Source organism: Limanda limanda, chromosome 12 (assembly GCF_963576545.1).
Source record: "Limanda limanda chromosome 12, fLimLim1.1, whole genome shotgun sequence".
Taxonomy (NCBI): domain Eukaryota; kingdom Metazoa; phylum Chordata; class Actinopteri; order Pleuronectiformes; family Pleuronectidae; genus Limanda; species Limanda limanda.
In genome coordinates, this window is record NC_083647.1 from 17,241,615 (window position 1) to 17,269,300 (window position 27,686).

The 27,686-nt window shown below is 41.1% G+C and overlaps 2 protein-coding genes across 2 annotated transcripts in view; both read left to right on the forward strand.

Moving 5' to 3' along the window:
- LOC133014936 (uncharacterized protein C14orf132-like) overlaps positions 1-11,669 on the forward strand; it is a 46,021-nt gene extending 34,352 nt beyond the window's left edge. The window contains exon 2 of the mRNA XM_061082150.1: positions 11,433-11,669. Coding sequence (XP_060938133.1) covers positions 11,433-11,669 — 237 coding nt within the window. The remainder of the gene's footprint in view (positions 1-11,432) is intronic.
- A 12,910-nt stretch (positions 11,670-24,579) lies between these two features.
- LOC133015994 (B2 bradykinin receptor-like) lies at positions 24,580-26,966 on the forward strand. The gene is made up of 2 exons (XM_061083291.1): positions 24,580-24,599; positions 25,931-26,966. The coding sequence occupies exons 1-2, from the start codon at positions 24,580-24,582 to the stop codon at positions 26,964-26,966; spliced, it is 1,056 nt and encodes a 351-aa protein (XP_060939274.1).
- The last annotated feature ends 720 nt before the right edge of the window (positions 26,967-27,686 follow it).

Consider the following 27,686-nt stretch of genomic DNA (forward strand, 5'->3'; position numbering starts at 1 on the left):
CCAACGGAAGGAAAGTTGATTTTTTTTTTAACTTACTGTTTGTGACTTTGACCGTTTTTAATCCAGCCAGTTTTTTGAAATCCAACACAATGTCCAGCTGGAGGCAGGTCAACAAGCTGAGACTTTTAATTAGCTGTAACTAAGCAGAGAAAATAAGCAAATGAAAAAACATAATCCACTAGACTGGCACTCAGTAGAGTAAATACCTCCACCAAGCCCCAACAGTTCCCTTATGAAACCACATTTCAATTCACTAAATGAATATCACTCCCTTTATAATGCTCATAATTTTCATCAAGATCTAAGAGTTATTCTCAGAGAAATCAACAAAAATCTTGAAAAAAACTCTTATATCATAACTTAAAGAAAGTGATAAAAAAACTCATGGATCTGTACCAAAATGTATGGGGCTCTTTCCTGACCCATAGTTCATCCTCCCACCAAGTTTTGTGGTAAAACATCAAATAGGATTTGCATAATCCTGTTTACAAACAGACAGGGGTGAACACCTCCTTGGCGGAGTTAAGTTGAAGGGGGCTTGGAGAACTTATATCTCCACCCAGGCCATAACACCCTGTATTGCCATGTTTAAGAAAATTAAAAAATAAAAACCTCCTGGATCCATTTTGAAGGTTTAACTTGATCCTCCCCCAAATTTGATGGGTTTCTCGTTTGGACGATGCCCCCCCTCCCTCCAGATTACTTCATGGAGATCAGTTTTGTAGGTTTGAAGTAATCCTCCAGACAGACAGAGATACAAGATGCAAAAGAGTTGGAAGTCGGACAAACAGAGACAGGCTGACTGGCTCATGCTCATATAGTGCAATGGGTAACACCATCACAGGTGAACAGAATGTTCCTGATTCGCCCTCAGGCTCCACATGCATTTACTCAATGAATAACCCTGATTGATATATAAGGTGTCCCAGTTCCAGGTTGTGAGTACACTGTCTCACTAGCACGGTTTAGTATTTAAACACAGCATTGATGATATTATTAGTCACATCTGTATTTTTTTTTCTCCCACGTCAAACTCATAATTGTGTCCTACTTTACATTCAAATCCTCCACCGGCAGCTCATCACTGCTCGTCACTGGACTCGGCCTCCACCACGGAAGAGGAGAGGTGACATGTGACTCCTCTGGGTGTGTTTTAACTGAAATCGCTCGCGATGTAAAATACATGAGGGCGCCCCGCGAATGTGTGTGTGAGACATTGCACAGCGAAAAAATCTCCATCGCTATAGCATGACGTGTTCTTTGGTGTAAACTGTACCATAAAACACATGCTGCACATAATCCAGTCGATGCATATTTAAAATATGTGCTCGTATGAATAATGAACTACTCCCGGGTTTGGTGAAAAAGCATTTTTCTGTACATTTTGAGAAGTATCTTGAAACAAAGGAAGGGATGGCTAATTTATCAAGTTCAAATATGCCAAAATAAAGTGTATCAGTGTATTTCATTGGCAGTTATGGAATGGTCTTTAGTAATCTGTTGTCTGAGGTTCCTAATTCCTTGTTTTTGGAAGCAAAGTGCAGTCAAAAGGAAAAGAAAACTGACTTCTCCTTAACATGCACAATACTTTGAATTCCCAGCACCGCTTATTCCTCATCTTCTGTCAGAGGACGAAACATGGCAGTTGTCATGTTTAGTTTTAGACTTCTGTATTTATTCCTGTGTGAACGGAATCTCTGCAGCTCGGGGAGTCACAGACCAAAGCAGCGCAGACTCAAGACACTTAGCAGGAAATAAACAATAGAGCATTTAGAGCTGCTCTGATGTAACAACACACGCACACACACACACACACAGAAGGAGACAGAAGGGAAAAGAGAGTGTGCGTCTGTCCATCTTTCACTCTTCCTCGTCAATAAAAACCTTTGTCCGTGTGATCATCTCACGTCTCATCCGGCAGGAATAAGAACTCACCCTTTGTTTGCAGAGGATTTTTAATGTTTAATGGCCGATGAATTTAGTTTCATCACATATTTAAAGTCATCACGCAACCGCAGCGTATAAGCAGCAGCATTTATTCTGTGAGCAACAATCCCAGATGTGAACATGCATTATTTCCTCCACTTCTCATGGTTTAAATAAATGATTTTATTTCCTATTCTGCTTTTTTGTGATGCCAGGTTCACCACTGAGAAGGAAAAAAAGTGTCTATCATATAAGCGAATTATGATAAACTTTCTCCTGAGCTGCAGAATTTTAAATTGGGCTGACAGATTGACCAGGGTGTCCACTGCAGATAAGTTGGCCTACACTTGTTCAATTGAGTTATAAGATTTATTAAAACATGCTGCTTGGCTGCTGAGACGAGGGGAAAAGCAATGAGAGAGCGGCTGTAAATCGGAGCAGCAGGAATCAGGCCTGAAACCACAGGTCTCACCACTTCTGTGCGGGTGAACAAGCCTCCTTAAAACCACTGTAAATCTCCCTGGAGATTTAAGGCAGGTCAATCTGCTACAGTAGAAAATAGTACAGGCCAAATCGGTTGTTTTCACAAAGTCACTGGTATTGAATTGAAGGAGCAGCTTCTTTCTTTTTCTGCAGTAGAAACGTCTATAAGACTTTCATCACATTTTATTTCGCTGATCTCTTGTGTCATGAATTGCAAATAAAACTAAGGCTAAAACTGAACAAAACAGGACAGTCTTATTATTACGGCCATTTGATTTGCATTTTGTCCATTAAAATTAGCTGAATTATTATCATAGTATATTATATTGTTGGGCAAGGCCCAGTGACCTGACTTAGAACAAAGAGTCGTAAAACCTTAGGCCAGGCTCGGGAAACCCCTTACATTAAAAATCCAGCATGGGCCCTTATCTCCATGTGGCAGCAGGTCACTTCCTGGGTCCCCACGGTAAGCCCGCCCCTGGGGGCCAAATCCTGACAACTCAATTGGCTGGAGGGCCACACTGACCCCTGACCCCTCCTCCCAGGGGAGGAGGGGTACATGACTTAAAAAGGCTGAGCTCACAGAAACCTCTCTCTCTTCACCCAGATGCCCCAGCAACAACAGAACCCCTCGGGGTTCTACTAGTTAACTCGGTATTTTTAAGAGACTCTCTTTGTCCTCTTCTTTTAACTCCACTGCTCAAGTTGTACCAGACCTTCCGAGGCCGACCACACGACAAAGTAACTAAGGAGGCGATTAGACGTTTGTTTAATATCATTTTATTTGAAGTCGTTTCATTTCTTCTTTTATCTCAGTCGAAGTTTTATTTTGATAGGACTTTTTGCTGTTTTAACTTGAAAGACCGAAACAGGAAGTGTACCCGCTGGACGGACACTTCCACAGACTTTTTCTTTTTCAACGATCCACAAACGGCTTCCACAAAGCCGTTCCCTGCAGAAGCGCGACGTTCATCCCGCTGAGGAGTAAGAGACAATCCACTCCGTTCCTGTAAAACAGCACGGTCTCCGCTGTTACAGAAGAAAGACGAAGTTTCATTCCGTCAAGGAGCACGAGGAATTCGCTCCCTTTTCCGGTCCAGCGGCGAGCTCCGGAGCTCCGCTCGAGAGAGAGACCACGTGATTCACTGGCCCCCGCCACATACGCGCCGAGGCACAGGCACACCGCGAGGGTTGTACAGTAAGAGACTTGATTGCCTGGGCAGATACGTAGCGTATTGTTTAATATTTTAGCGTATTTGTTTGCGGGACCTCCCTGTCTCATTGTTTAGCCACGACGATCCGGCTACTTCCGGTTCATTTCCGGGTTTCGTGTGTTTACAGTGCTTAAGCGCCGCGAGGGAAGCCTCCGGCCGCGCTGTTTACGTCCGGGTTAGTCTGCAGTGATTAAATCACTGTTAACCTATCTCCGGCGTGTTTTAAGAGCTTCTTTGAACTCTCCTTGCATGTTTTCTCTCTCTCTTCACTCTCTCTCTCTCTTCTCCTGAACCTGTTACACACGTTCTGATCTGTATTTATAATACAGTTCATGTCACATAGTTAAATCTATATTTAGAGGGCCTTAATGCATCTTGCCGCCATTTTGAAGCCAAAACTAAGCTAGAACAAAGAACCCTTTTGTTCTGCCTCCTCCTTGTGTCTCACACGTGGTCCGGCGGCCATTGGAGATTATTCATCTCTAGACCCGCCCTCCATTCTGGCTCTAAATTCATAACGGCTCCGCCATCTTGTTTTGTAGTCACAACCATTTTGAGAGTTTTTAGGCCTTGATTCCTCGAATCATGATCGGCCTCCATCTTAGACGTGATGTCACTACGCGTCATCGCCACGCCCCCTTCTTTTTCTCTCTCTCTCGCACACACACACACACACACACACACACACACACACACTTTGATAGACACAGACAGATACACACACACAGAGACACATAGATGGACCAGAGGTTACATGCGTGTTCTAAATTGTGATAAGCTGCTGTTGTTATCTTTGAAATATGGGAGTTTGTTAAAATGATAAATCATTAAATAACACTAACTTTATTTCACATACACACACATAGACACACCCACACAGAGAGACACTTTGACACAGACACACACACACAGAGACAGACATACATAGGTAGACCGCAGGTTTTACATGTATTTTCTGAATTGTGATAAGTGCTGTGTTTATCTTTGAAATATCGGAGCTTGTTAAAATGATAAATCATTGAATAACATTATAACTTTATTTCCCCTTTTTAATAAATACTTTTGTAATTAAAGTATCTGTAGTCTGTGATTATTTGTGCATAAGTGTGTGATTGCAGCTGGATTATGATTGCCTGTGCTCGAACTTAGAAGCCTTCACTGTTTATTAAGTAATCGTTAATATTAAAATATTGACATTATTAATTTGACATTTATCATTATGAGACTGATAATTATAGCTTGACATCGTTGGTCCCTGGGAAACCAGGGTGGTGCCCCCCTTTCTCAATTATTAATATAGATAGTATTATTCTTAAATTGATAATTTTATTGTGTTGGACTAATTATTTTCATTATTCTTGGTTGATAACCTTATCATTGTTAATTGATAGCTTGTACTTTCTAATTGATAATTCCTATTTTCTCATTAGTGGTTTTATTGTTATTTGATTACTGATCATCTTCAATTAATAATTTAATTATTTTTGATAGATAATTTTTATTATTTTAATAATCATATTTCATGATTATTATTAATTAGCCAACGTCAAGTCTACTCCTATTGCACAACAATATATATATATGGTATATTGAATTGTCAACAATCTCATCTGAAAGATGTTGTTAATTATGTGTTTTACAGTAACTGTGAGAATCAAGGTATCACTCTTCAGTCTATCATAGAGTCCAATTTATTTATAGCCGCCGATATGAGCCTAGCTCAGACGTTTATTTAAGTTTATTTGAGTACAATGTGACAATTTGAAAGATTTTATTTTACAGTAGAAACAATAGATTAATTATGTGTATTTATTTTTAGCTACATAGCAAATAGTTATCGTCATTCCATTTTATTCCCCAAGTTAAGTTCCCTTTATAATTTCGTCAATTTTGGTAACAATCCAACAATGGAATGTGACGCATTGCATATGTCAGGGATGAAGCAACAGAACAAGGATTGACTGACAGCAGTAAATATTGTTGGATTAAATTAGCCCTGCTCATTGGTTTTGATGCTTCAGTCCAGTCTGGTGACACCGATGTGAGGCAGCAGGGTGGTGATTGAGTATTGTAACAGTGAGAAGTGAACAAGCTCATCATGTCACATCTGTGAGTGTGTGTGTGTGTTTATGTGTGTGTGTGTTTGTAAAGCCCTGTTGGCACACGATTTTCTCCTGACACTCTGACACAGACAACATTAAATGATGGCTGAATTCCATTTAGTTTTCTGGGACCTGGTCAAAGTGCACACAGACTCACTGCCTCGCTGCTGTGGCTTAATGGGACTGTTGAAAAGAACACCTGTGCTTCTCCTGCCATGACAAGTCAAACCAAATTGTAATGTATTAAAGCCACCATGTGAAGCTGCAAGCTGTGAAACCTCCCGACCTGCAGAGAGAGACAAAATCAAATTATTGCCTATAAAAAAAGCCTTTCTTTTAAATATAATAAAACTCTGGAGCTTTTCCATTCTGCATTTATAGAAAGTGCAGGTGGTTTTCATATCGAGGCAGAATATGAGAAAACTCTACAGCAAAAACTCTTTCTCAAGGTGCAACCAAGGGCAGGACCTAATATTTCCGTGGCCCCACACAAGATTTGATTCGTTGCCCCAAAACCGTCCAAGTGTAACCAAGACATTTAAAGATAAACACGTCCAATAAAAATATTAAATCTTTCATTCCAGGTTAAAATGATTAGTTAAGTTGTATTAATTGATCTTGTGCCCCCTTGTGTTTTGTGGCCCTAAACAAACACAGTTATAGTGTTAATTCAAGCAGCCGGGCCCTGGTCCAACCTGGTCCGCACAAAGGACGGCCTCTATGTGATGCCTCAAGCGCATTATGGAAGTAACACCTGTCCGGGCAGTGAGGAAGTCAACAGAGTAGATGTGACCGTTGAGAAAATCAACAGGTTTACATCGATGGTCTGTGTGATGTGAAACTTAAAGTCCATTATTTAAGCGGCAGGGATCTACCTTTGTGCTCAGATTTGAGACTGAACTCATATCATCCCCGGGAGCTGAAATCCAACTTGCTCGGTCCGATTTGGTCTTAAGAGCCGTGCTTGAGCGCCTTTGCGGTTAGGTATATGTTTTGGCTTCTCCTGTCTCCGAAGACATTGACTTGGGTTTTGCTTGTTTGTTCCAAAGCCATTTCACTGAGCACTTACTGGTGGCGACGTCCCACAGGAGGCAATTACAGTCCATTCTATTTCACAATTACTGTGATCATCTGTGGAGGAGGGAGCAGCAGCTGGGACGAATAAATCAAAGCTCTGCCAGCAGAGCAGGTGGAGTCGTACATGAGAGGACGCGTCACTGTGTCGTCTGTCGGTGACGGAGGTTTCGCTGTGTGGCGAGTTTCACAGGTAGATTCCTCTGGTGTTGCTTGTAGTTCCTCCTGACAGTTGTTACTGTTGAACACTAATCACACTCATTATTTCATTATATATAATCTAAACTTCACTGTCATGTAGTGAAGTAATCCATGGATGTTGTTCGGTTAAAGATGTGAACATGAAATGGTCTTTTTTTACGCTTGAATATATTTGGTTTGTACTTTGACCTTTCACTTCGGCACGTGTCCTATCTGCTAACATGGAGGAGACAGGGTTTATGACCTACACTGCTGCCAGCCTCCAGATTGCAATCCAGATGATTTGGCGTCACCTTTGCGGGGGGTTTGTCATGTCGTCCATCTTTATGTACAATCTATAGGTCATACCACAAAAACGTTTACTCTTACCTGGAGTGATATGTAGCCATACTGGTTCTGATTCTACCTTTAGATCAGTAGAATGTGCTGCTCGGAGAACTCAAATATTACACTTCCATCCATTATCAATAGTGCTTATCTTTTTGTGGTGCCTACTACAAATTTGAAATATATATTTTTTTTATCTTAGTAAGAATCTGACATTTTTTTTGATATATTTTTTGGGACACCTTGTGAGGTTGAACCACTTTGCAAGGGGAATACATTTTGTGTTTCTGTGGAAGCTTAATTCCAACCGACTTATTGAAATGCAGGACCAGACTGTTTGTCTAAAACTGGTCGTTGAAACTATTTAGTTTCCTATTATGTCGTAAAGTGGGCCGTTTACAGTTTTCATGAAACCTCGGCCAGTTGTATAACTTTATCATTGAACTCACTCATCCATGCAATCCAACAAGTATGAGTTTCCTGGCAGTAATGCTTGGGGGGGATGACCTTCGTAGCCCATATATACGAAAGTGCTCAGATGCTCTGGGACGCTTCTCGAGGTCTCTATTTCCCTCTGTCGCATTAGCGCTCAACTTCTTGCGGCGCTTAACTCATATGTATGAGCCACGAGGGAGTTGAGGCAGCATGAGGGAGATGGATGGAGCAGCATCCCAGGAAAAATCATGATATGCTGACATGTTATTGAAACACCTTTCCACATGTAAAGACACTTGTGCACCATCTCGGCCAAAAATAGAAAACCCAGGCAATCAAATATTTAGATTCAGGCTCACTACTGGAGTATTTTTGGAACAAACAAACACACAGACACACACAGACACACACACACACACACTCACAATATCTGCTTCATTTTATATGATACATTTACCCATTTGTGCGAACATCCAACTCTTTTGGACAATGAGTTACTCATAAATAAAACATGGCTCTAAAGAATGCAGACGGTGTTCAGAGCCTATTTTCAGATTAATGTTAGATTTAGAGGATACAACTTTGAACGCTGCATCTTTCATCCTTGTTGTGTTTATCACAGCGTGGTGTGATTTTGAAAGAAGGAAATTGAAATCAGCTGCATGTTGATGAGGGAGGTCAGAGGCGCTCGTACAGGTGCACCGATAAAATGGAGTAAGAGTATCGGAACATGTTTATTTCTTAAGGTGTTTTGGGGTAATTTACTTAGAAAGCTTTACATACTTATGTGATTATTTTTGGTGCATTCACTTAATTTCTGTTGTTTATGACTTGCTTGTGTCATAAGCTTTAGATAAGTGCTGGACAAATAAAGGTATTATTATAGTTGTGGAACAAATGGATGTGGATAGACGAGGGAAAGCTGACGTTAAAATATGAGCAGTTACTTTTATGTTTTGTCTATATATAGAATAGAGGGAAACTAATTTCCAATCCCATCTATGTCCCTTTACATTAAATGGCAGAATTGACAATAAAGTCGACTTTGACTTTGTATGCGTATATTTTATAGACAATATAGAAAGATGGACGACATTGCATCTCCCCAAAGTGAAGCCAAGGCGTCTCGATCTCCACCTTGCTGCTAGCTGATGTATAGGTCATAAATACTGCCGTCTCCATGTTTATGGACATGTCATGGACCAAAAAAAAGTCAAAGTACACAATATTAGGTAGTTCTTATCGCACTGATGTTTGTGCAGGTTCCGTCCCCCGATCGCTACTGTACAGACTCAAAATGCCCCAGGTGGCAGCGCTTGTATCTTTGGTATTTTAATTTCTGGAGAGGGTGGAGATACGTCGTCCATCTTATATACAGTCTATGGTTTACTTCTGTGATCTGTCTTATCTACTGTGTCTTCTACTTGTCCTACTGCTGAATTGTCAACCCAACGAAATAACAGAAACATGAAAACATAAAAACGGATCAAGATTGATCGAGATGCTGTAAGCAGGAGGAATCGTCGGTTACAGAGAGTGGGGGGCAGGGAGACCCAGGTTGGTGGACTTCATGCACGCCTGTCTGCCTCCATCATGCTCATGTGAACAGCAGGCGCTCCACAGGATGTGTCATGACATTATTCACCACCAGGGGCCAATGAGCGGGGAGCGGCAGAATGCTTTCTAAACAGTGTTTTCCCCCGTGTGAGGGAAGACCGGACGTATGTGTGTCTGCAAACATCCCTTTGCATTAGCCTGTGTGTGCATGAGAGAGAGAGAGCGACAGAGAGAGAGAGAGGGGTTGTGGGGGTGTGAGGGAGAGAGGTGAGCAAATGAGCAAGCAAGAGAGAATTTCTGTGTATGTGAGCTCCCGACATCCCTCTGAGATATTTTTAGCATTGTTTTTCAGCCGTCTTCAGCAGAACACAGTCTGTTTCCCAGTCGAAGCGTGGTTACACGCCTCTCATGCACTCTCATGTATTTCTCAATCATACACCGCTATACGGAAACACAAGGAAAACACACACACACAAACACACACACATACGGAAGCATTCCTTTGCCTCTGCTCTAATGGCTAACCTGCACTGTGCTCTTATTGTCCAAAGCAATAAATCATTTTCATTTGCCACGTCTGAAATATTCATTCCATGTTAATCAAGCACTACTTTTTAAACACACACACACACACACACACACACACACACACACACACAGACATGCTCAGGCACACTCAGCGGTGTGAGAGGCAGAGTGGGACCCTGCATGTCTAGGTAGGAAACCTTGTAACCATTTACTAATGATGTCGTGACGCAGTTACCTCCCGTTGCTTTTAGCACTCAAATCTGCTAATGCATGACCAACAGGAACAAATCTGCTTGTCAGGAAAGGCAAGATTTTGATTGAAGTTTTTGCAAAGACGTTGAAAATATTTGCACTTTTACGTAAATTAAACAACGTAAAGAATCTACAGCAATGCTAGATGCCAACATACTTGCAATGACCCTGCTGACGTGCTGATGATGAGCAAATATCTTAGAATGATTAACTGGTGGAAGCTCAAGTATCACCAAAGTCCCGGGAGAGACATAAATGTGGGTGACAAACTTCTTTGCAATTCATCCAACAGTTGTTTAGACATTTTGTCTAAACAATATGTTAATTTCACTGTGGCACAAGAAGAAAAGTCAGGGATCCATTGGCGGTCATCATCTGGGCAACAGAAATGTCTGTTCAAATGTCAAGCAGACCAGTAATTGTCAAGATATTTTCCAAACCAAAAGGGTGGACTGACCAACAGGCCAGAATTAAAAAGTTTTCTTTTTCAGTGGCCTGTGCTGCTCAAATCTAAGGTTTGAAGAATACTCCTCTGCTGAATCAAAGCTTCCTCCCACAGAGGCTAAAAAGAGAATCTATTTATTTAGTTACTGTTAAATTATATTTTCTCGTAGCTTCGTTTGAATTGAGCAGATTTTCAGAGAGTATCCCTCAGCTGCTTAAACTTGGAACAGCATTTGTTCTTCAGGAAAAATGATTGTAGCCCCATGATTTAAAGCTTCAACGTTTTATTTTATATTATTTCAATTATCTCTCCACACTTAAAGGAATGAAATACAGATGTTCTATAGCTCCTAGTCTTGCACAGAACAAACTATTGAAAAAAGAGAAGATTCAATTATCTTTAAATGGCCGCTTAAGATTTATCATCCAATGTATCAAAGGCTTAGATGAGTTCAAGACCAATTAATATTGTCTACAGGCCAATGTCAGCTGCAGGCAGTGGGTCATTGTTGACCTTGATTCACTTAGTCTCAGTGCTGTGCAAAAAGTTTGAAGCAGATGGAAATTCAGAACATTTTAGGGGTTATTCTAGGAGGAAGTTAGTTTTGTGGATTAATGTTTCTAAAATGGTTGATTTAAAAAAAGACAGCTTTGAGATGGGCCTAAAATAAGCTTAATTAGAGGGATCCAGAGAATTTCTTCAACAGGAAATGAACTTTGCAAAAAATACCAGAACAAAGGCAGCAATTACTCATCTCAAAATATCTGAACCGTCTGAAATAAATCCACACACATGTTGTCTACAGGTGCTCAAAATTACAATATGTCTATATCTATGATATCTCCATGTATCCAACCTTTCTCCATTCTCTTCTCCCTTCCCTCATAGATCCCGGTTATGACCGGCGCTTTCATGGACTCCTCTCCTAATGATGATTACAGTGGCGAACACTCTCTCTTCAACTCCTCGGCCAGCGTCCACGCCGCTGCCTTGGCCGGCTCCGTACAAGGTCAGCAGGATGAGTCGCAGTCCATGTCCAGTGACGCCATCTGGCTCTGGATCGCCATTATCGCCACTATTGGAAACATAGTGGTGGTGGGCGTTGTCTACGCCTTCACTTTCTGATGAGCGTATGCTTATAAAGACAAACGTGTACATGTCCTGGTTCTCCTGGATCTCTGGGCCCCTGAGTGAGGACTTTGCAGACACCAGTTTCCTCTCTCTCTATCTATCTATGTCTCTCTCTGTCTTACTATCTGTCTCTCTCTCTTGGCTCTCGGATCAGTTCGGGGCCCTGAGGCTTTGGAGGTCGTGATACTAGACAATGAAATATAGACTATATATGTACTATATTTCTTCATCAGATGGGAGGACTGGTACTTGGCTACGTTTGCTGTCAACATTTGGAAGTTGGAGAAGAAGCTTTTGCATACGACAGCTCTTTAGTTAGAAACAGAAACAACCGACCTGCGCTCTCAACCGAGAATCTGAGGAACTGTTTTTTTCAGCCTAAGTTTGTTTCCATGTTTCAAACAACAGGCTCACTTGTATTGCAGAGTGATGAACGGGGAGTAAATGGGGCTGAAGATTCAGGTTGATCCGGGCCATCTTAAACATGCACCGTATACTTGCTAAGCAGTGCTGTTTAATTATGTGGCTTAAGAGATGGGGAATGTTAAAACATTTAGAAAGCACAGGGATTATTTTCATGTCAGGCAGCCCTACGGGCCGGGATGTTGAAGCTCATTTAAGGACTCATGCGGGGATGAAGGATAGTTTTGACACTGATCATTAGTATATATGATATGTTCCTCAACAGTTTGACTGACAGGAAACTCCCTTTGGTACACACTTCAAATCTCAATCAAATGTTTTCTGCAATGCCAACTCAATCATAAACATGAATGATGACTTAGTAATTTGATCATGTGTAAAACTAAGTCAGCCCTTTTCAAATGAATGGACTTATTGTGGAATACCTACAGTGTTATCTACCAGCGATTATTAGAAAGTATAATTGTAATGTCATGGTCTGTTCAGTTATGTTTAAATATTATCTACATATGTTAATTAAATATAATTAGAGGCACAACTCTTTTTTCAGTATAAGTCTTTAAATCACACACACCGTCAGCAACAGAAAACAGAAGTTCCCGATATCACACATTTGTCAGGGCAGTTGTGGAAAAATGGTGAAGTGTGTGTCTCTACAAACGTTATGTAACACTTACCAGATCTCGAGTGAACTTTTCGATACACGTGTGTACCAATGTGAGTGGGAAGTGATGCCTCATTTTGAAAATGAAATTTGTTTTTTTATATCAAGTTCCGGCTCCGTAAATTAGTTTTGTGTTACTGTGAAATCTGGAGGCAGCTGTCTCCATGGCAACTAATCCTCATCCTAATTGGGAATCATAACCTTTCTTTCAGTTGCAAGCATAACGCTGCAGCTACATATGCAATTTAAGCATTCTCAAAGAAAGAAAATACAAGACATTGCATTTGTACTGCTATTATAGCCGGTAGAAATTGGCTTCAAGTGCTAAGTGACGTTTTGTGCTTTGCTGACAGTTTTCTCCCCTTTTTATGAACACGTTCGACAAAGGAAAAGTGGATATAAACACTTTTTTTTTCCCCTGAATGAGCAAATCGTTTTATCCGTCGACTTGTAATTCTTTATCTCTCAAACTGATTGATCTTTGTATTTAGATGACGAGTCTTTAGAGAGTTCTTTATTTTAGTGAAATACTTCTCCTGGGATTTAGACGACAATGTCAATGTGCTTTAGATTGAGAATAATACAAACCTGTGTAAACACCATATCTGTTCAAATGTTCCTGCACTGCAACAAACAAAACCAGCTTATATCTACTGTATTAGGAAAGGCTCAGACACACTAACCCCTTGTTATTATGTTTGTATGCAATGCTCAAAGACTTTTCAAGCCAGATATTTTTAATAAATGGTTGATGTAAAACATATTTGGACATGTAAACCTCAAACTCAAATGCTCCTTTTGTTAAGACCTGCTTCTCTTCAAACGTCTGTATCAGTACACCTTGTTATTCTCTGTTGATAAATATGTTCATCAGCGCTGACAGTGTCAAGTGAGGGGTGTCGCCGTGGAAACACTGGTGGCTAAGTGCGAACTTTTATCTCACTTGTCATCAGTGCTTGATTGCGTGAGAATGTGTCCCGTGCAGCTCCTGGCTCACCTGCGATGCTCCTGGTGAAAGCCGACCCACTGGCAGGCATCGCCGGTCGCTGCTGAGCCATCAGGTGAGATTGATGCTGAGTTCCGATGGCGCCATCTGTCACTTTGACACATAGGCTCGGGTTGTTTAGAAACCACCTGGATTCACTCCTCTGTGGACCCACCCCCCACTGCAGTTCTCTCTCCATGAAAAGGGAAATATTTCACTCGAGGAAGTGATTCTGTGCATTTCTGGGTCCCTTTCTGACATTTATCCTACACTTCTAAAACCATTAGAGGCTTAAAATACTTCTGATTTAAAGCAGGTGTTGTTTTCACCCTGAACAATTTTTGTGGTGCTATGCTGAAAATATGTCTAAAAATCTTAAACGACCACAAGCCTACCTGGAGTATAAAACTTCACTGAGCTCCCCACACAGGTTCTTTTATACAGCAAAACCGTTTTATCCAGAATGACTTGTATCAGCAAAAGCAAATCCCTGTCACCCCAGGGAGAAGTGGTGTCAAAAACATCTAGAGATCACCTTCCATGAAGCTGCACTGCTCAACCTTTACAGACTAAATCTGCCACTTCCCCCGTGTGGAAAGACAGCTCGCTTTGATAATATATGGATGATCATCTCCCTTCAAATTCGCCACGGGCCTTCCCTGATCCGCCCTCAGCAGAGGAGAGGGAAGGGAAATCAGCTGCACATGATCTTCGAACAACCTTCACGTTGCCTTCACTGCTTGTTGTGCTTCGTCCGTGTCCAATCAACCCACTCAATTGTGTACAAAATAAAAGCCCCAGGGGTCTAACAACAGTCTGCGACTTGGTGAGGGAGAGGAACCTCGTCAAATCCCTCGATGGGGGAGAAAGCGAGATGAGATGGTTAACCAATGACCTTGAGTGGAGCTAATCTCGGCTAATGCCTGGTAATTATTAGACTTTCAGGTGATGGTTCACGAGAAACCCACTGTGACAGAAACTCAATCTGTCTGATCTATATAAGATGAGGCAACAGCTGTCCCTGTGAATAATACATACAGATCATGTAAAGGCAAGACAGGGTTAATCAGTGTGAAGGAAGGAAAGGAGAGAGGACAGGAAGGAAAGAAACAAAGACTGAAAGAAAGAGACAAAGAAGGAAAGGAAGGAGAACAGGAAGGAAGGTAGGAATACAGAAAGAAAAGGAGGGAGGAAATTAAGGTAGGAACAAAGAAACAAAGAAGGAAAGGAGGGGGGACAGGAAGGACGAAAGAAAGAAAAAAAGGAAGAACAGAAAGGAAGACACAATGAAAGAAAGAAACAAAGAAGGAAGGAGAGAAGACCGGAAGGAAGGAAGGAAGGAAGGAAGAAAGAGGAGGAAGGAAGGAAGGAAGGAAGGAAGGAAGGAGGGAAGGAAGGAAGGAAGGAAGGAAGGAAGGAAGGAAGGAAGGAAGGAAGGAAGGAAGGAAGGAAGGAAGGAAGGAAGGAAGGAAGGAAGGAAGGAAGGAAGGAAGGAAGGAAGGAAGGAAGGAAGGAAGGAAGGAAGGAAGGAAGGAAGGAAGGAAGGAATGAAGGAATGTCATAAAGCTCAACCACAGTCCAATCATGAGTGACAGCTTGGTGACGAGGTGTGGGGTTGGTTAAGCTGCTTATAGACGCATCTTGTCAAACTGTCACTTCAGAGACTCATTGAAATGTACAGTTTGTGTCAACACACATTTTCCTTGCCACAACAAAGGCTCCACACTATAATCTATATAATGTGTCTCATAAATGTTCCCATAATAGTTTTTATTTGTGAAAAAGAACACTGCTAAACACTGTCATTTAGAGATGTGGGTGTGTGAGACACACACGGAGCCATGTGGTGCCACCTCTGACATGCAGCTTCAAAACGCACCAATCCATCAATGAAGAAACAATCATGAATGAAAACAACAAATCAAGAACTCTTGGGAGAAGACGTGTAGCTGACAGCGAATTCATTACATTATATATACAGCTGTCAGGCTTGTCTCAGATCAAATTTAAATAAAGCACGTTCTGACAAGTGTGACATGTGAGCAGTTTTAGTGATTCAGATACTGTGTAACAAACAATGAATAGATACATACTGATACTGAAAAGTTTCATAAACTGTCTTCCTACAGGTATTACTTGAGACCAACACATTTCATCTTAAGGTTGCTGCACACAGGATTTTTAAATCTTCTGGTTTTGGAGGAGTACAATTACTATTCTTGAGTTTGCTTGCGTTAACGCTCAGTACACTTGATTGGGGACTTTAAATATTCTCTCTGCACCTTGGACGTGTGTCAAGTTGTGCTGTAAATCCTCGGAATCTCGGTTAGCAGGTAAACAGTGGGCAGCAAATGGAAGTTGGAGTCTTGGCCCCGGATATCTGCTGTCACCTCAAGCTCCGGAGGGTGTGGCCCCCAGAAACTCATTTGTCATATACATTTCCTGTGCAAGGAAAGATGTCAAGATGTTCAATGTCAACCGAGTAACAAACAGTGTGTGTATCCTGATGGTCAAGTTCCAGGTTAAAATACAGGGGAGTGTTTCACTGATCCAGGGAACAGAGCAGGAAGGCGTCCAAACAAAGAGATTTAACTGAGCATGAAGTTTCATGCAGGGCAGTGAGTGATTCCGGACACATCTGAAGAAATAGAAGGACAAACAAGGCTGGAGGGTGTGATCGTAAGATCAGCATGTTTCCTGATTGTTTTTATAATTGCTTTCCAATTTTAAATTATTCATCATCTCCTGGTCATTTCTTCCTTCTCCCACTGTCATGATACAGCACACAAACAAGTTGGTAGATGTGCTTTTTTTATGGAAACAAACACATCTGATGTCTTGTTATTCCACTCTCAAAACGTTGTTTCAGGCCATTAGTTGATTTTACAGTTGTATAACGTTCGATGCAATAGAAACTAAATGAAATAATCTAGAAATCAAACACAGTTTTCATTAAAGTGATCCCATCAGTGCAGGCATCATGACCTCAACCTGGCTGTGCAGCAGTGGAGCTGAAAATCAAAGGTTTGACTACAATAGAGGGAGGACAATTAATTTGAGCAACAATGCACTTTTGATCACAATGTTTGTTGCAAAGAAGAACAAAGTGCAGAGCCCCCCCCCCGCACCCTGAGGCATGACTGGCAAACTCTGATTAAAAGAGGCACTCGCATGGCACACGGTTTTCTACCTCGCACACAAGCAGGGGTCAGTTTTATTGTCCGGTCCTACGACTGTGTGAGCTGTCACACCACACTAACAGAGACTTCAGAGCGATTTCACCAGAAGGCACGGAGCGATTGTCTCGTGATAACACATAGGGAGGGAAAAAAAGGATTGTAGGTGGGCTGCTGCCATGGCAACAGCAGGCCATAACGGATTTGGACAGCACCTTTGGCTTGTGCCAGCCATTATTGGGCCTTGATTCTGTTTGTGTGTCTTTTGGAGGGGAAGCGTTTGTGCTTCTTTTCACAGTTTCTCTCTCCCACCCACCCACACACATACACACACACACACAAAAACACACGCACCCCCAGTCTCTAATGATGCTGCTCATTACGGATGTTTTCAGACGTAGGAGCGGAATATGCTTGAATCCTGCGATGAGGAACGCTCGGAGCAGCACCTACAGCTCTGACTAATCAGAGCGATTACAGCGAGGCGATAACCCCCCCAAGAGGGAGCGTCTGTGATGAGATAACCTCGACGATCCGGCAAAAAACTGTCACAGGCCGGTTTGAATGATGATCTTTTCTTTCAAAACAGAGTCATAACCGTTAGCAGCACTTTCTGATTCTGCCTGTAATCTTGTTTTGGACACGAGAGGCAGGCGAAAGGTAACGGCGATGACTTGCTTTAAGCTTTCCTCTCTGGTCTCATGGGACGGTAAATAGTGTGCGAGTGTGACAGGGAACATGGAGTCTTTAATGCGATCTGGGGGCTCCACCCCCCCCAGATGCCGCCGCCGCCTCGCTGCAGAATGCTTCATTACAGTTCCTCCATGATAGGAGCTCTGCATCACCTGGCATCCAAAAGGCAGGAGCCACCATTTTCCTTTGATTTACTGTTGCCACTGAGTGGATGGCTCCCTCTCTCTCTCTCTCTCTCTCTCTCTCTCTCTCTCTCTCTCTCTCTCTCTCTCTCTCTCTCTCTCTCTCTCTCTCTCTCTCTCTCTTCTCTCTCTCTCTCTCTCTCTCTCTCTCTTCGGCGAGGCTCGAGGACGGACAAAGTGTCTGTCTCTGCCTGTCATCTCATATATAAAACATCTTTAGATATAGAAAGGGGATTTATGAGGACGCTGCCCTTTGCACAAGATGAATGCTTCCCTGCCCACCTGTGCCCTCATCAAAACGTCCAACTTATTAAGCTTATTACTGTTATTAAAGTTTTTTTAAGCGTGACCTTCATTTTTATCAAGCAAGTAGACAGGGAGCAGATCCCCAGAGGATTTATACTGTTAACAATGCAGTAAAGAGTAAAGTAAAACGTGTATTATCCACTGGATCTTTGAGGGACACAGTCTTAGTCTCTATGCTTTTTTCCAGGTGTTGTACAGTGTAAGATATTTCATCGTAATCTTCAATTGTCAATCTCATGGTGGCGTCAGAGAAAAAGTCACAGGCTCAACAATATAGATCACCTCAAGCCTCTGGGAGCCTCAAACGTCTGAAGCAATGTTTGTGCCAATCCTTCTTGAGATGTGTCCCAGGATCAGTGGAACCTTTGACCTGCTGGAGGAGCTACGTGAACTGTCAAGGGATCAACATCATTTTCTCCAATTTATCTGTGGAGCACCATGGATATCTGTACCAAAAACTGCCCATTACAAACAAGAATGTTAAGATCAGCCACTGCACTGATAATAATGATGATAAAAAATATAAATGAATAATAATCATTATTATTATAATAATAAACTGTACTTTTTAAAGCAAAGTTCAAAAGTGTTTTATAAGTTTGAAATAGGATAATTTCAATTGAACTCAACAAGCTGCTAAAATACAAAGGAAACATACAACTGAAAACAGACACGCTTGGCTAAGGCTGTGTGGTGTGTTTTGACAAATGAGCTTCTCATGGTTGAGATGTTTCAATCTAAACATTAGTAGCGGCTGAACCAGCTGACAGACGGATGTTGCCGCCCTGTGAGCCACACCACCAGACAACGTGCTGTTGGTTGCAGAGGAATAAATTCACTGGGGAACATATTCATTTATCGCAAAGCAGATATAATCAATAAGCTTGGTCCAACTATAAAATGCAGCAAATGTAACATTAAGTGTAAGTCTCAGAAGATCCCTGGGAACAAGACGTCCATCTCTCAGCAGACTTCAGCTCTGCCACAACACTGGATATCAGCATGCAGAACATGCAGCCTGTCACCATGGAGACTGACATGTATCACTCCATCCGCCTGACGCGCCCATTGGCAGACACAGTTGAGTTGCACTTACACAGTTGCTGGCCAAAATTGAAGTGAAAGCCAGCGCGGGGTCTAATGTAGGCTTCTGTTCACAAGCACAGAGACAGAGAGACAGATGCACTGGCTGACAGAAGATGACAGGATGATTGAGAAGAGCAGAAATGCAAGAGTAGGGGGAGGAAAAGGATCGTGATTGATAGTGGAAGCCTCCGTCCATTTCTCCCAGTTGAAGTTGGACAGGTGTTTTCTCGGAGCGGAGCAGAGGCCGATCAATGCTGATCTTTGTCGTCTCCAGCTCACTGTGAAACCAGGGCCCGTGTGTCAGAGAGCACCTTTTCTGTTTGTGGCCGTTCATATATCTGACATGCTATTTTATACGACACCTGGAAAATCATTTCTATGTGAATTAAATGAAGCTAATGTAATGCTTCTTTTAAATTTAAGCATCACAACTATGTGAGAATATGATTTGAATCAAAACATCAAAGCTACTTGTAAACGGTCCATGTCAGTGTTATTACTACACAACATGATTATTAGCAGATGAACCATCACTGTACGACTGCACTGCTTTACAGTCCTGCATTACTTTAATTCAAATCTTAAATAACTTGCAGTTTCAGAGTAATAACAAAAACTATAACAAACAAAAACATTAAATTCCAGAGATATTGAATATAATATTTCCGTTGCCACAAATAAATGTTGTGCCTGGTCACGTTTACACAATGTGTGTTATGTCTATTTCTCCTCTCACTCTTAATGTTCTATAAAGACACAGGACACTTAAGAGTTCTATCCAGTAGAGGGCTCCATATCTATTTTATACTGTATACTGTATACCCATGAACAACTTTATTGGAAAATTACAAACATACAAGGAATCTGATTTAAGTTTTCAATAGACTTACACAAAGTGCCTAAACTCTGTGGATAGACAGAAAAACAAATAGTGCATAAAAGTGGAAAAAAACACAGGAACTCGAAGTTGCACAGACATGCAATACACATGCAGCTAATGGTCGAAATTCTGAATACATTTTCAAATGTGACTGTAGCTCTGTGAATGTTCGTACAGTAGATATTGTGGTATTGCAGGGTAATTAATTATATATATATATATTATTATATATATATATATATATTCAGTAACATAATTTGGCTGATTTAACAGTTCATGAGTGTGATGGCTGTGAATGTATAGGGTGTTGGGTCTAGTAATGTTTGTCATCACCCTATTTTAGTCTGTAGAAAAAACCCTTTAGGATTGTTTTGTCATAACATGATTTTACATATTTCATTCTCATATCACTACATTCAATTTAAATTCATGAGAATCAACTGAATTATTTTATTGAAAGTTTGAAGATTGAACTTTTCTTTCGAGATGTTTTGTGGATGCAGAGGAAATGAGTTGTAGCAGAAATCCTCCTGTTGGTATCAGCGTGTTGTCAAAAGTCATTCAGTGTCGTCTAAAACGTTCAGTAAATGGTTTGATACATTGAAAAATTCTCTTAATGTTCAATAATTTTGACAAAGTGGAGGCGGACTCAGAGGTTTTATGGTTCAGTAAAATCATCTGTGGTGACAGCTGCAGTCGCCCACCCTGCGTGCGGCCGGATGATCAAATACTCATTCCCAATCCAGAGGCTTCCTGCCGCTTAGTTTACCTTCACATTCAGTTCTTATCTAAACTGTAAACACTCACAGCCAGAACCTCAAACTTCCAGCTCGGTGTCTGCACATAAACCCGTTTATTTCACCATAAATGGCAGATTTACAGTGGTGCCTTAAATGTTTATTGCTTCCCCCGATGTTCAAATTACAGAATAAAAACAAAACTAAAATTCAGAAGACGTCTGCCCACTGGTTGCTGACTCACAGTATTGTGTAATGTCCTGCAACGTCTGGTTTGTTAATATGAAAATAAGATGTGGAATCTATTTTGAATTCTCTTTTGCTTGAAAGCAGAAGGAAAACAGGGTAAAACTGGCCAACACCAGGCCTTGCAGATTACAGAGCAGAATATAAATCCTCTCTCTGCCTTGCTCTACAAAAACAACTCATAATTCATCTATAATAGTAAATGCAGCAAGCCCGTGTCTGTGTATCATCCGCCAGGAACGCTCGAGCAGTTTAGACGAGCGTGAAAAGCAGAATTAAGTTGACTTTTACTGCATCAGAGGTTTTGACACCAGAGCCGAGGCCCCTGGAGTCACTCCCAGCTTCAGAGCCCGACTGGTTGTTTGGTGGGATCCGTCTCTCACAGCTCTCACTCAGTGTAAAAACCACTGATTGTACCGGACAGCTGTGAAAACAATACGCAGAACCGCACGAGAGCAGCTTGTGCCGCCCTGCGTCTCTCGAATCTGCGAGGAGTTACGAAAGAGGGGACGTGGGTGGGGGGATCAGAGTCAAGTAATGGAGTTCACAGCGCTGGAAAAAAATTTAAGAGACAGAGCAGAAGGAGACGGATAATGAGGCGACTATTTTTGAAGAGACGCATGAGACTCGCCGCCCCCTTGTCCAGACATTTGTTATAGACTTCATTACACACCACCGAGACATGACTAACAGCAGCCGACAGACTGTTATAAATTACCTTGTAATCTACATCGTATGGTAATGAAAAGTATTCATGGAGGGGGTGTGTGTATGTATGAAGGATTTTAAAGTTTTTATATGGACGGATAAAGTTTCTTTTCAAAGTTTATATTACAAAAACCCACCCTATGATGCAACACAGATAATTGAGGTGTTCGATTAGCTGTGGTTTTATGATAACCACCGCTGAGACTGCTGTTGCCGGCCCAATGCGATGTTGGTGAATCCTATTAGGTTTGATGTGCTCATATTATCGGAAAATGACGTTTGAAAAAACTGACAGAAGGTTCCCAGGAATAATACAACGCTAGAAAATATTTCTAAAGAAAAACACTCCATAAGAAAATAATTAGATAAGCTGCACTTTTTACTGGAAGCTGAGTTCTCCTTGTAGTCGTGATATACTGCAGCAGGACGGAGGCCCACAACGTCCAGACTCAAACCACAGTAAAACCTCTTACATCAATATTTTTGTTGGCAGTGTTTTGCTATTTTTGCTGTATTGTTACTGTAAAACTCAGTTACAGCAGAGAAGAGTTATTTCTGGGAAGCAACAGTGACTTTGTCAAAACAAAGCGATTCGTTTGTGTTTACTGAGGGAGAGAGATATGATATCTTTAAATTTACAGTTTGTGCAGTTACTGTAATTTGAATAAACAGCAGTGATGGGAAAATGGGGAAGAGAAGAGATGAGTGGAAAAGAGGGGAGAGAAGAGAGAGAGAGAGATGGAGGGTTCAGCTCTAACAGACTAGTTGTTACAATGAAAACAATATTATAGAGATAGATAGAAATGCAGAGAAATCAGATACGAAATCAGAGTAAGGGACAGGTGGACGATATATAATAACTACATTATAGATCTATTGTTTAATGGTTGTATCAACTTTTATTCGATCTGAATGTATTACTCCTCTCCTTGGATGGATGGATGGATGGATGGATGGATGGATGGATGGAACTCTGATAATGGATGGAAGGATGGTACTCTGATAGTGAATGGATGGATGGAAATAAAGTAAATGTTGTACAGTCTAAAAAGTGAAGTTGAATTTGGCCTGTATTAAAGTTTTTTCTTCACTTTTGCTCTATTGTCTAGACATCCAGTTTCCAAGGAGGTGTCTTGGTACAGAGTCGTGAGGGGAAGGTAAATACCATACACTCACTGCTTTAAAGACCAATCAACAAGTGATTAGAGGCATCCATCAAACACCACGTCTGATTTTGAGTCTTATCAGTTCATGAAACAAAGAGGAGAAAAAGGAAGAGACTCTTTGTTCACTGCAGCACCAGGAAGTCTCATTACTTCATTACTTCCCTGTTATTACTTGCCCTGTGGACAACCTGCTAGGACCTGTCATTTAAAACAAATGAGGGGCGAGGGAATGGCGCCAGCATCAACTCAAAATCTACACCTAAACTTGAATCACTTCAGTCTCATTGCGAGGTTTCCAATCTCCTGAAAGTCACTGTGAGGTCAAACAAGAATTCCCTTAAAGAAGATTAAATTAAACTTAATCTGTGAATATCCAAGTTTTGACCAAAGCACAAGAAGGAATTGAAATAATGCCTCAAACCCTATTCCAAGGAAGGTCCCTGCATGCCTTATAATAGTGTGTGATTCAACTTCCTCATAGTTCTGCTTCTACCTCATACTAATCACATGAATATGACAGAGCAGATTAGATTCCACACATTATTGATTGCTCTTCAGCCCTTTGTTGACTCTAATCAACGCTAACTTGAAAATGCCATTCGGTTTAAAGTGCATTCTCCCTATTTAGCTGTACTGTGAGATCTTAATATATCTCAAATTACCATGTTGCTCAAACTAAATGGTGTTTCTGACATAACCAGGGGCCACTCGCAAACACACACACGCACAGTATAGAAAATCTATAGAAACCCTGATAATATGTCATTTGTCTTGTATAAAACTGAGAAGATTAGGCTGAGCATAGGGGAGGGTCAGCGCTGATTTAACGCTCAGGGGAAGGGTTTCATTCAGAATAAAGGAAAACAGGAAAACAGATTTGTTAGATTATTCTGTTTTCCATACTTTTCCCCCCTGAAATGACTCAATGTCTTTGTCAAAAGAAGAACAGGGTGATACAGAGACTGGGCCAGTAGTTTTGGGTGAGTCACACGTGTAAGAAAATAACCTCACTGCAAATTTGCGACAAACAGGATGGGGGTCTTATGGCCCCACAGTTAAGTAGTTTACATTTTCAAATATCTCATAAAAATCTAAAGCAATACAGCAAAAAATTGCATGAATGTAACTCTTTAGTTCAGAGGTTTTCAGCTCTTACCAGGCATCATAGTCCAAACCCATCCTGACACTCCTGTCAATCAATCAAAAAATCTTTTATAGCGCCTTTGAAATTTGTGAAATTTAAAGTGCTTCACAAAAGATTGAGACCAAAACTAATGTGTATTTAAAGAGCAATTTTATTTTACATTGAGTTGTTTTTGCTGAAATGCTTTTTAACGTCCTCACACAGTTGTGTAATTACACATGTATAGCTGAATGTTGAAGCTTAGGTCCTGAAACATCAGAAAGTCAATGTTAAGTATGTCAGATCACATGATACACTCTAATGCAGAGTATGATCTCAGTGAGAGGAGGAGACACAGGGAAAATAAAGAGAGCATGCAGGCTGAAGCATGACTTTCTGGCTGGGCTCACTTAAATTACAGTTTCCTCTAAGAGACTGAGTCAGGGACGACAGACGAGGGAAAAAGAGGGAAACAGGAACAGTGTCGTTCTGCGTCTGTTCATTTCGTATCTTTACTCACTCAAGAAGGATGACTCTTGCAGCTACAAGGTATTTATAAGACTTGAATATTTTAAAACATTTCACATGAATAGAGATATGTTATAGTATAGTAGAGTTAAAAGTGACAGGTTACGTGGTCAGTTTGATCAGTGACATTGTACAGAAACGTGGTATATTGGTAACTTGACATGAGTGGAGAAAGTTGTTGATTAGATTATGTTATACACCACATTATTTTGGGTGACAGAATACATATTGTGACATAACAGAATAACTGAATAACCAGAATTGAAACTCACAGTACAAATGTCTTGCAGCATCTCACCTGTTTCTCTAAATAAGTTTTGTGTTCATGTCTGTAAACTGTTTGATTGAATTGGAATTTGAATGAAAATTATATTGAGTATATTGTGAAGCCCAAATTGAAACAAGAGCTTCTGGCTTCAATTTGTCTGCTGCCACTGCGCTGGTTTGTCCTTCTTTCAACAAAAATAAACTCTGTGGTGAGACTTTGGATCGTATGAAGTTTGGTCTGAAATCACAGCTCTAGAGATTGTTGATGGTTTTATAAATAAAAATTTTTAGAAACATCCCCATAAGTGTAGAGCAGGATTTCAAAAACACGGTTGACGTGGGAATAATTCAGTACAAAAACATATTTTATGGAACAGAGCTGAGCCTGTTGCTCATTAGCGGACCAGTGGGAATCAGACACAACGGAATTTAATGACTGATGGAAAGGCTCGCTGTTGGTGCGGTCTAAGGTTGAATGCATCAATTAGTATTTTCCTTCAGAAATGATAGACAAAATATAGGTGGGCAATAAAAATATAAGACTTTGCTTAATAATTGGGTGTGTACCTGTCACTCAAAGGGCTGAATTGACGATCAGCTGTTTTTAAAAGCTCTTTTATTATTGTAGCTTCTGCTATTTTAGTTCTCTTCCTTCAGTCACATTCATGGACAAGCAATAATGTCTTTAGCTTTGACCGAGCAAGGGACTTTTTCGTTCAGCTCCAATGGAAACAAGTCAGGAGTTGATCCTTCAATGAACATCACCCCAGCAGGTGGAGGCTCTCCCACACAGTCCCAACAACAAATCACATTGTCGAACTTAACATTCAGAAAGAGAAATACTTAACAGACACATTAATAATTAACTAATGAAACAACAGGAGAGGATTCATTTTATTTTATGTCACAAATTTGGTGTTGGTTGTACGGTGGAGTATTCTCCAAGAAAAGTAAATGTCTTGGATTATCAAAGTATGTATCGTGTATGCTGATGATTGTGCATTATTCTACTCCCAGCAAGATGGCAAATAAGCTTTACTTATTCATCAGTGTATAATCGTCTTTTTTTTGTTTCATCTTCACAGCGTTCCAGACCTCAGCACCACAGCTTTATATGGATATCAAAACCAAACCAATGTCACACAATGTCCTGAACACGGCTGGGATTGGCTCACTGCCAGCCAGCCAGTGTATATCCTGATCCTCACCGTGCTGGGAGTTGTGCTGAACGTATTTGTCCTGATGGTGTTCTGTCTCCACAAGAAGCCCTGCACCGTGGCTGAGATCTACCTGAGCAACCTGGCAGCTGCTGACCTCCTCCTGTTGTCCTGTCTGCCCTTCTGGGCCATCAATCTAGCCAATGATTTCGAATGGCCATTTGGTCTGTTCATGTGCAAAGTTGTCAACCTGGGCATTCAGATGAACGTCTACTCTAGCATTTACTTCCTTGTTCTGGTGAGCATAGATCGCTATCTGGCACTGGTACATCCGTTGTCCCATGGTAGAATGCGCAGGCCCAAGTATGCCAAGCTGGGCTGTCTGCTGATTTGGAGTTTCGGAATAATCATGGGTGTCCCAACAATCGCCTTCCGCAAGGTGAAATATTTCCCTGAGTATGATGTAAATGCCTGCTATCTGGAATACCCAAACTACACCACGGAAATGCTCTGTGAGAGGATGTTGATAATTTTTAGCTTCGTCTTCCCAATTTGCATTATCTCATTCTGCACTTTCAAGATTATTCAGACTTTAAGAGTCCAAAGTGTGGAAAGGTTCAGTGCTGAGAAAACAGAGCAGAAGGCTACCACTTTGATACTGGCCGTCCTCCTTGCCTTCCTCATCTGCTGGGTCCCGTTCCACCTGGTCACCGTGCTGGACCTGCTCCTAAGAGAGGAGGTCCTGGGAGGTTGTCACTTTTCGAACGTCCTGGACATTTTGCACCAGATCTCCACCTACCTGGCCTTTTTCAATAGTGTCCTCAACCCCATCCTGTATGTCATCGTAGGAAAGAACTTCAGGAAAAAAGTTGGAGAAGTCTTCAAGCAGTGGAACATCAGGAGGAGAGCTACCATGGAGTCCACAAGCTCCCACCTGTCCTGTACTCTGAAGCATGTGAGATAAAGAGTGGTTGTTGCACTGTTCCAAGAACAATAAGCAGAGACTGTGGAAAATAATAATCAAAATGCTGATCAAAATGATTAATATGCTGAGCTGAATTCTTCAGTGGAAATGATTGTGTAATAATGTGACTAAATCCCTTTTCTGCAAGTCATTCTATGAGGAGATTAATTCAGGAAATGTGATCATTTGGTCATAAGGGGCTGAATTGTTGTCTCCTGGAGAGGTTGTTACAGATTACTCATAAAGATGTCTCAAGCATGCTGAATAATTCTGTAAATAATAAGCACAAGCTGAAAAACTAAACCAATACAAATATACTTAATTATGAAATTAAACAATATCAGTATGCTGAATGTACAGCTAGTGTTATTTAAATGTACCTGTAAAATACTGTATATAAATGTTCAGATGCTCTCTTGTATTCCCGATGAGTCAGATTGTGAATAATACTTCTTTTTTTTTATCTCTGAACATAAGCATCAAATAAAACATACAAATGATTTATGGGTGCCTCTGTGAATCTTTATAATTGTTTTAGATGTTAAGCATGAAAATAATAGGGTAAGTGAGCCCCAACAACTGCCTGCTAAGTGTTTTCTTATGTTTCTGAGTCACTGTCTCCAGACTTTAAGAGTTTCCAGTGGTGACACACAAACATGCTCCCTTTTTGCTGGCTGTTTGCTCTCATTATACATTTCTCCCCACATCACCTTTTAATGG

Excerpts from the sequence above, each read along its gene's own strand:
- LOC133015994 (XM_061083291.1), top strand. The coding sequence starts at position 24,580 with ATGACTCTTGCAGCTACAAG. Across the intron at positions 24,600-25,930 it reads ATGACTCTTGCAGCTACAAG|CGTTCCAGACCTCAGCACCA; the intron begins GTATTTATAAGA and ends TCATCTTCACAG.